At 45.5% G+C, this 9,719-nt stretch overlaps 2 protein-coding genes across 2 annotated transcripts in view; both read left to right on the forward strand.

Moving 5' to 3' along the window:
* On the forward strand, window positions 1-862 carry LOC121847551 (profilin-2-like). Its single transcript, XM_042329292.1, has 3 exons — window positions 1-9; window positions 179-363; window positions 635-862. Exons 1-3 carry the CDS (start codon window positions 1-3, stop codon window positions 720-722), a joined length of 282 nt encoding a protein of 93 aa, XP_042185226.1. The 3' UTR covers window positions 723-862.
* Window positions 863-6,226: 5,364 nt separating this feature from the next.
* The window catches only part of eno3 (enolase 3, (beta, muscle)), a 17,122-nt gene continuing 13,629 nt past the window's right edge, over window positions 6,227-9,719 (forward strand). The window contains exon 1 of the mRNA XM_042327957.1: window positions 6,227-6,327. The gene's annotated coding sequence lies outside the window, so the exon portion shown is untranslated. The remainder of the gene's footprint in view (window positions 6,328-9,719) is intronic.

A 9,719-nucleotide genomic window follows, 5' to 3' on the forward strand; every position in this document is an offset into this window, starting at 1 on the left:
ATGGCGCTGGTGTGGTACCTCTAACATCTCTCTCTCTGGAAACACTGCAGTAATGTCTTTACTAGGTTAACTGTACAGCCACTAGTTGGAGCTGGTGTGGTACCTCTAACATCTCTCTCTCTCTCTCTCTCTCTCTCTCTCTCTCTCTCTCTCTCTCTCTCTCTCTCTCTCTCTCTAGGCTGCAGAGATCAAGGTGATGATTTCATTGGATTGTTCTCCTCTCTTTGCCAGCGGTCTTCATCTCAGTGGGAACAAGTGTACTGTCCTGAGAGATAATCTCCACACTGATGGGGACAACACTTTAGATGTTAAGATGAGGCCCACTGCTACTGATGCCCTCTCCTACAGCATCACCATCACAATGTTATCCTTTATAGGATTCTATATGAGAATACTGCTGGGTTTACTGTGTTCTAAAGGAGTCTCTCTCTCTCCCTGTCTCCCTGTCTCTCTGTCTCTGTCTCCCCTTCTCTTTCTCTCTCTCTCTCTCTCTCTCTCTCTCTCTCTCTCTCTCTCTCTCTCTCTCTCCCCTTCTCTGTCTCTCTCTCTTTCTCTTTCTCTCTGTCTCTCTCTCTCTCTGTCTCTCTCTCTCTCTCCTCTCTCTCTCTCTCTCTCTCTCTCTCTCTCTCTCTCTCTCAGCTCTGATCATTGTTAAAGGGACGAAGGACATTCCCGGAGGAAAGATCAACATAAAGGCCTACCTGAGGAAGAGTGACTTCTAATCCCTGACCTCTAGCCCCCGACCTCCCCTCCTCTCAGACATGATGCAATACCTGATGAAGATTGACCTCTACCCCCTGACCTCCCCCTGACCTCAGTGCTGGTGAAGGTCTAATGATTAGATCCTAGAGCCTTACCTAGGGCAGACTTCACCCTGGAGCCTCAATGTTCTTTTAGACGACGATGATGATGATATGCAAATGAACAAACCTGTGAAACTATCATTGTGCCAAATATAATAAAGATTTATTCTAAGAAAAGAGTGTGTGTGTTTGAGAGTGTGTGTAGAGGAGTCTGAGAAGATGAGTGTGTGTGTTTGAGAGAGTGTGTAGAGGAGAATGTAATAATAGTAATCACAGTGAACAGGTCAGGGTTCCAGGCAGAACAGTTGAAACTGGAGCAGCAGCACGGCCAGGTGGACAGGGGACAACAAGGAGTCATCATGCCAGGTAGTCCTGAGGCATGGTCCTAGGATCAGAGGCAGTAAGAATGACCAGGGATGTTCTCTGTTTAGTGAGTCCTCCAGATCAGAGGCAGTAGGGATGACCAGGGATTATCTCTGTTTAGTGAGTCCACCAGATCAGAGGCAGTAGGGATGACCAGGGATGTTCTCTTGTGTTTAGTGAGTCCTCCAGATCAGAGGTAGTAGGGATGACCAGGGATGTTCTCTTGTGTTTAGTGAGTCCTCCAGATCAGAGGTAGTAGGGATGACCAGGGATGTTCTCTTGTGTTTAGTGAGTCCTCCAGATCAGAGGCAGTAGGGAGTACCAGGGATGTCCTCTTGTGTTTAGTGAGTCCTCCAGAACAGAGGCAGTAGGGATGACCAGGGATGTTCTCTTTTTAGTGAGTCCTCCAGATCATTGGCAGTAGGGAGGACCAGGGATGTCCTCTTGTGTTTAGTTGAGTCCTCCAGATCAGAGGCAGTAGAAAGGACCAGGGATGTTCTCTGTTTAGTGAGTCCTCCAGATCAGAGGCAGTAGGGATGACCAGAACTAGTGGCAGGATGGTGTCTGTCTTTATCTAGAACTAGTGTCAGGATGGTGTCTGTCTTTATCTAGAACTAGTGTCAGGATGGTGTCTGTCTTTATCCAGAACTAGTGTCAGGATGGTGTCTGTCTTTATCCAGAACTAGTGTCAGGATGGTGTCTGTCTTTATCTAGAACTAGTATCAAGACGGTGTTTGTCTCTGGTGGCTCCCTGATTACAGAGGAGGGTGGGGTGACCCTGGTGTCTCCCTGATTACAGGGGTAGTAAGGTGACCCTGGTGTCTCCCTGATTACAGGGGAGGGTAGGGTGACCCTGGTGTCTCCCTGATTACAGGGAGGGTAAGGTGACCCTGGTGTCTCCCTGATTACAGGGGAGGGTGGGGTGACCCTGGTGTCTCCCTGATTACAGGGGTAGTAAGGTGACTCTGGTGTCTCCCTGATTACAGGGGAGGGTAGGGTGTCCCTGGTGTCTCCCTGATTACAGGGAGGGTAGGGTGACCCTGGTGTCTCCCTGATTACAGGGGTAGTAAGGTGACTCTGGTGTCTCCCTGATTACAGGGGAGGGTGGGGTGACCCTGGTGTCTCCCTGATTACAGGGGTAGTAAGGTGACTCTGGTGTCTCCCTGATTACAGGGGAGGGTAGGGTGTCCCTGGTGTCTCCCTGATTACAGGGGAGGGTAGGGTGTCCCTGGTTTCTCCCTGATTACTGGGATGGTAGGGTGACCCTGGTGTCGCCCTGATTACTGGGAGGGTGGGGTGTCCCTGGTGTCTCCCTGGTCACTGGGATGGTAGGGTGTCCCTGGTGTCTCCCTGGTCACAGGGATGGTAGGGTGTCCCTGGTGTCTCCCTGGTCACAGGGATGGTAGGGTGTCCCTGGTGTCTCCCTGGTCACAGGGATGGTAGGGTGTCCCTGGTGTCTCCCTGGTCACAGGGATGGTAGAGTGTCCCTGGTGTCTCCCTGGCCACAGGGGAGGGTGGGGTGTCCCTGGTGTCTCCCTGATTACAGGGGAGGGTGGGTGTCCCTGGTGTCTCCCTGATTACAGGGGAGGATGGGGTGTCCCTGGTGTCTCCCTGATTACAGGGGAGGGTAGGGTGTCCCTGGTGTCTCCCTGGTCACAGGGATGGTAGGGTGTCCCTGGTGTCTCCCTGGTTACAGGGGAGGGTGGGGTGTCCCTGGTGTCTCCCTGGTTACAGGGGATGGTAGGGTGTCCCTGGTGTCTCCCTGGTCACAGGGATGGTAGGGTGTCCCTGGTGTCTCCCTGGTCACAGGGATGGTAGGGTAGGAGGGTTAAATATAGTTCTGTAGCCAGTAAAGGGTACAGTGAAAGGGTAGGGTGGGTGTCAGGACACTGGCCTTTAGCACACCGTGTGTGTGGTACAGTGAAAGGGTAGGGTGGGTGTGTCGGGTCGCTGGCCTTTCGCTGCGAGTCCAGAGTGGCTCACATTTCACCTTCAGCTGAAACTTGACCTACAGACGGCCCTGGTGAGATAGGGATTATCAGACATGGGGGGTATTGAATAAATTCATGAATATATACCCTGAGTGTACAAAACATGAACACTTTCCTAATATTTAGTGTACCGCCCCACTCCCTATGCCCTCAGATTTGTAGGGTCATGGATTCTACAAGGTGTTGAAATCGTTCCACAGGGAAGCTGGCCCCATGTTGACTCCAACACTTCCCACTGTTGTGTCAAGTTGTCTGGATGTTCTTTGGGTGGTGGACCATTCTAGATACACACAGGAAACTGTGTGTGAAAAACGCAGAGCGGTGCAGTTCTTGACACAAACCGGTGCACCTGGCACCTACTACCATACCCCCCTGTTCAAAGGCACTGACATGTTTTCTCAAGGCTTAAAAATCCTTCTTTAACCCGTCTCCTCCCCTTCATCTACACTGACTGAAGTGGATTTAACAAGTGGCATCAATAAGGGATTAGAGTTTTCACCTGGATTCACCTGGTCAGTCTGTCACGGAAAGAGCAGGTGTTCTTAATGTTTTGTTTACTCAGTGTAGTTATCGGATAATCCAGTGTGTATCACTACATTAGCTTTAAGGCCTGGATTCAATCAAAGGTGCGTTGTTAACATAACAAGTGTAAGCTTAGTACACTGTTTAATAAACTACATTATCTCTCCCTGACTAGCTCAATGCACTTCATTATCACTACCACTACGCAACTAGTTCAGTACACTACATTATCACTACCAGACTAGTTCATTACACTACATTATCACTACCAGACTAGTTCAGTACACTACATTATCACTACCAGGCTAGTTCATTACACTACATTATCACTACCAGACTAGTTCAGTACACTACCTTATCACTATCGCAACCAGACTAGTTCAGTACACTACATTATCACTACCACAACCAGACTTGTTCAGTACACTACATTATCACTACCACAACCAGACTAGTTCAGTACACTACATTATCACTACCAGACTAGTCCAGCACACTACATTATCACTGCCAGACTAGTTCAGTACACTACATTATCACTACTACAACCAGACTAGTTCAGTACACTACATTATCACTACCAGACTAGTTCATTACACTACATTATCACTACCAGACTAGTTCAATACACTACCTTATCACTATCACAACCAGACTAGTTCAGTACACTACATTATCACTACCAGACTAGTTCAGTACACTAGATTATCACTACCACAACCAGACTAGTTCAGTACACTACATTATCACTACCAGACTAGTTCAGTACACTACATTATCACTACCAGACTAGTTCATTACACTACATTATCACTACCAGACTAGTTCAGTACACTATCTTATCACTATCGCAACCAGACTACTTCAGTACACTACATTATCACTACCAGACTAGTTAATTACACTACTTTATCACTATCACAACCAGACTAGTTCAGTACACTACATTATCACTACCAGACTAGTTCAGTACACTACATTATCACTACCACCACCAGACTAGTTCAGTACACTGCATTATCACTACCACAACCAGATTAGTTCAGTACACTACATTACCACAACCAGACTAGTTCAGTATACTACATTATCACTACCAGACTAGTTCAGTACACTACATTATCACTAACAGACTAGTTCATTACACTACATTATCACTACCAGACTAGTTCAATACACTACCTTATCACTATCACAACCAGACTAGTTCAGTACACTACATTATCACTACCAGACTAGTTCAGTACACTGCATTATCACTACCACAACCAGACTAGTTCAGTACACTACATTACCACAACCAGACTAGTTCAGTACACTACATTATCACTACCAGACTAGTTCACTACACTACATTATCCCTACCAGACTAGTTCAGTACACTTCATTATCACTATCACGACCAGACTAGTTCATTACACTACCTTATCACTACCACTACCAGACTAGTTCACTACACTACCTTATCACAACCAGACTAGTTCAGTACACTACATTATCACTACCAGACTAGTTCAGTACACTACATTATCACAACCAGACTAGTTCAGTCCACTACATTATCACTACCACAACCAGACTAGTTCATTACACTACCTTATCACTACCACTACCAGACTAGTTCATTACACTACATTATCACTACCACAACCAGACTAGTTCATTACACTACATTATCACTACCAGACTAGTAAATTACACTACCTTATCACTATCACAACCAGACTAGTTCAGTACACTACATGATCACTACCAGACTAGTTCAGTACACTACATTATCACTACCAGACTAGTTCAGTCCACTACATTATCACTACCACTGCCGGACTAGTTCAGTAAACTACATTATCACTGGTCATCTGTACTGCCTCTGATCTGGAGGACTCACTAAACAGAGAACATCCCTGGTCATCCCTACAGCCTCTGATCTGGAGGACTCACTAAACACAAATGTTTAGTGTGTAAATGATTGTCAAAGTGTTGGAGTGTGCCCCTGGCTATCTCTTAACATAAGTTCATGTGTTCCTAGTCACCCCACTGTTCTCTCTGGTCAGTTCATGTGTTCCTAGACACCCCACTGTTCTCTCTGGTCAGTTCATGTGTTCCTAGACACCCCACTATTCTCTCTGGTCAGTTCATGTGTTCCTAGACACCCCACTGTTCTCTCTGGTCAGTTCATGTGTTCCTAGACACCCCACTGTTCTCTCTGGTCAGTTAATGTGTTCCTAGTCACCCCACTGTTCTCTCTGGTCAGTTCATGTGTTCCAAGTCACCCCACTATTCTCTCTGGTCAGTTCATGTGTTCCTAGACACCCCACTGTAAGTTCACAGTAGGCCAACATGTTTCCATCTAAAACAGCGAAATCTAGAAAACATTCGAAAGTAACCAAAATTGTATTTTATACTGTTTATATCCTTTAATGATTTTACATGTTGATGAGTCATATGTATTCTATATATAAAAACCCTTTATACAGAGACGTGACCATACTTTCAGTTCTTCCGTTTCTGATTGTGTCTGGTAGTTTGTCTCTGGTCCCTAAGCCCTTATTGGGCAGCGGTCGCTACTGGCAGTCTATAAAAGTCAGACTGGAGAACAGAGTTACCACTTTCCAGAAGGACAGCCAGCCAGCGAGCCCCCCAATCAGGTACCGTCCAGTTTAAAAAAAACTTCTCTTCTTAAACCATTTAGTGTAATGTAAACACTTGGGAAAGCTCGTGTTGTGGTTATCAAGGAAACGAGGCAGTTGCTTTGGACTGTAGCCGAGACCTACGCACTTTGCTTATGTTCCATGTCTGACTACTTCATAGATATATATATATATATATATATATATATATATATATATAGTTCCACAGCTCTATGGATATATGTATATATGGGCTACTGTATAAGTTCATCATAGCATTTGGGAATAAGGAAACGGGAGCCTAATTTCTTACATATTGCAACTGTTAGCAATGCATCTACCTTTTTTAAAACCGAACGTTTTTGACATATTCCCTACGAAAACCCCTGCCTCTTATTCTTGTTTGTCTGTCTGTTTGTAGCCGACTTGACAGTATGACTACTTTTGGTTGGGGGACACTGGTTCATTCATCGGTTGTACAAGCTGGAGCCTGAATAGCCCTTGATCACGACTCTCAGTTCCATTAGATCACACAGGTCATTGGACTAAGGCGTCGGCTGTTGGGGTGTTTTTGTTAAGAGCCCCCGATGCTCAATCTGAACACTGCAATATGGGGTTGGAAGCCCTTAATTTCTCTCTGATATGAAAGATCCCCCACCACCCCCACAAAAAGGTTAAATGGCTCCATACCTTGATAGGATCCGTGTTCCCACACGGTCATATCGCCACGTTATGCCGCATGTTTACGGACAACAGAAGGAGAGGAGACCACCTGTACTAATCCGAGCCTTCAGGAAGTATTCATACCCTTTGACCTTTTCCACCTTTTGTTGTTAGGCCCGAATTCAAAATGGATAAAAAACATGCTCCATAGCCTATGGCTCTGTAACTACTACAGTGTAGTTTAGTAGGATGGAGGCTCCATAGCCTATGGCTCTGTAACTACTACAGTGTAGTTTAGTAGGATGGAGGCTCCATAGCCTATGGCTCTGTAACTACTACAGTGTAGTTTAGTAGGATGGAGGCTCCATAGCCTATGGCTCTGTAACTACTACAGTGTAGTTCAGTAGGATGGAGGCTCCATAGCCTATGGCTCTGTAACTACTACAGTGTAGTTTAGTAGGATGGAGGCTCCATAGCTGTATGGATCTGTAACTGCTACAGTGTAGTTTAGTAGGATGGAGGCTGTATGGGTCTGTAACTACTACAGTGTAGTTTAGTAGGATGGAGGCTGTATGGGTCTGTAACTGCTACAGTTTAGTAGGATGGAGGCTGTATGGATCTGTAACTACTACAGTGTAGTTTAGTAGGATGGAGGCTCCATAGCTGTATGGCTCTAACTGCTACAGTGTGGTTTAGTATGGTTGGAGAGAGTATGGGTCTAACTACTACAGTGTAGTTTAGTAGGATGGAGGCTCCATAGCCTATGGATCTGTAACTACTACAGTGTAGTTTAGTAGGATGGAGGCTGTATGGCTCTGTAACTACTACAGTGTAGTTTAGTAGGATGGAGGCTCCATAGCCTATGGCTCTGTAACTACTACAGTGTAGTTCAGTAGGATGGAGGCTCCATAGCCTATGGCTCTGTAACTACTACAGTGTAGTTTAGTAGGATGGAGGCTCCATAGCTGTATGGGTCTGTAACTGCTACAGTGTAGTTTAGTAGGATGGAGGCTGTATGGATCTGTAACTACTACAGTGTAGTTTAGTAGGATGGAGGCTCCATAGCTGTATGGGTCTGTAACTGCTACAGTGTAGTTTAGTAGGATGGAGGCTCCATAGCCTATGGATCTGAACTACTACAGTGTAGTTTAGTAGGATGAAGGCTGTATGGGTCTGTAACTGCTACAGTGTAGTTTAGTAGGATGGAGGCTGTATGGGTCTGTAACTACTACAGTGTAGTTTAGTAGGATGGAGGCTGTATGGGTCTGTAACTACTACAGTGTAGTTTAGTAGGATGGAGGCTCCATAGCTGTATGGGTCTGTAACTACTACAGTGTAGTTTAGTAGGATGGAGGCTGTATGGATCTGAACTACTACAGTGTAGTTTAGTAGGATGGAGGCTCCATAGCTGTATGGATCTGTAACTACTACAGTGTAGTTTAGTAGGATGAAGGCTGTATGGATCTGTAACTACTACAGTGTAGTTTAGTAGGATGGAGGCTCCATAGCCTATGGATCTGTAACTGCTACAGTGTAGTTTAGTAGGATGGAGGCTCCATAGCCTATGGATCTGTAACTGCTACAGTGAAGTTTAGTGGATGGAGGCTGTATGGGTCTGTAACTGCTACAGTGTAGTTTAGTAGGATCGAGGCTCCGTAACTGTATGGATCTATAACTACTACAGTGTAGTTTAGTAGGATGGAGGCTCCATAGCCTATGGATCTGTAACTACTACAGTGTAGTTTAGTAGGATGGAGGCTGTATGGATCTGTAACTGCTACAGTGTAGTTTAGTAGGATGGAGGCTGTATGGATCTGTAACTACTACAGTGTAGTTTAGTAGGATGGAGGCTCCATAGCGGTATGGGTCTGTAACTGCTACAGTGTAGTTTAGTAGGATGGAGGCTCCATAGCTGTATGGGTCTGTAACTGCTACAGTGTAGTTTAGTAGGATGGAGGCTGTATGGGTCTGTTACTGCTACAGTGTAGTTTAGTAGGATGGAAGCTCCATAGCTGTATGGGTCTGTAACTGCTACAGTATAGTTTAGTAGGATGGAGGCTCTATGGGTCTGTAACTGCTACAGTGTAGTTTAGTAGGATGGAGGCTGTATGGGTCTGTAACTGCTACAGTGTAGTTTAGTAGGATGGAGGCTCCATAGCTATATGGATCTGTAACTACTACAGTGTAGTTTAGTAGGATGGAGGCTCCATAGCTGTATGGATCTGTAACTACTACAGTGTAGTTTAGTAGGATGGAGGCTGTATGGCTCTGTAACTGCTACAGTGTAGTTTAGTAGGATGGAGGCTCCATAGCCTATGGCTCTGTAACTACTACAGTGTAGTTTAGTAGGATGGAGGCTCCATAGCTGTATGGGTCTGTAACTACTACAGTGTAGTTTAGTAGGATGGAGGCTGTATGGATCTGTAACTACTACAGTGTAGTTTAGTAGGATGGAGGCTGTATGGATCTGTAACTACTACAGTGTAGTTTAGTAGGATGGAGGCTGTATGGGTCTGTAACTGCTACAGTGTAGTTTAGTAGGATGGAGGCTGTATGGGTCTGTAACTACTACAGTGTAGTTTAGTAGGATGGAGGCTGTATGGGTCTGTAACTACTACTACAGTGTAGTTTAGTAGGATGGAGGCTGTATGGGTCTGTAACTGCTACAGTGTAGTTTAGTAGGATGGAGGCTCCATAGCTATATGGATCTGTAACTGCTACAGTGTAGTTTAGTAGGATGGAGGCTG

The sequence above is a fragment of the Oncorhynchus tshawytscha genome, linkage group LG10 (genome assembly GCF_018296145.1).
Source record: "Oncorhynchus tshawytscha isolate Ot180627B linkage group LG10, Otsh_v2.0, whole genome shotgun sequence".
NCBI lineage: Eukaryota > Metazoa > Chordata > Actinopteri > Salmoniformes > Salmonidae > Oncorhynchus > Oncorhynchus tshawytscha.

Excerpts from the sequence above, each read along its gene's own strand:
- LOC121847551 (XM_042329292.1), top strand. Across the intron at positions 364-634 it reads TACAGCATCACCATCACAAT|CTCAGCTCTGATCATTGTTA; the intron begins GTTATCCTTTAT and ends CTCTCTCTCTCT.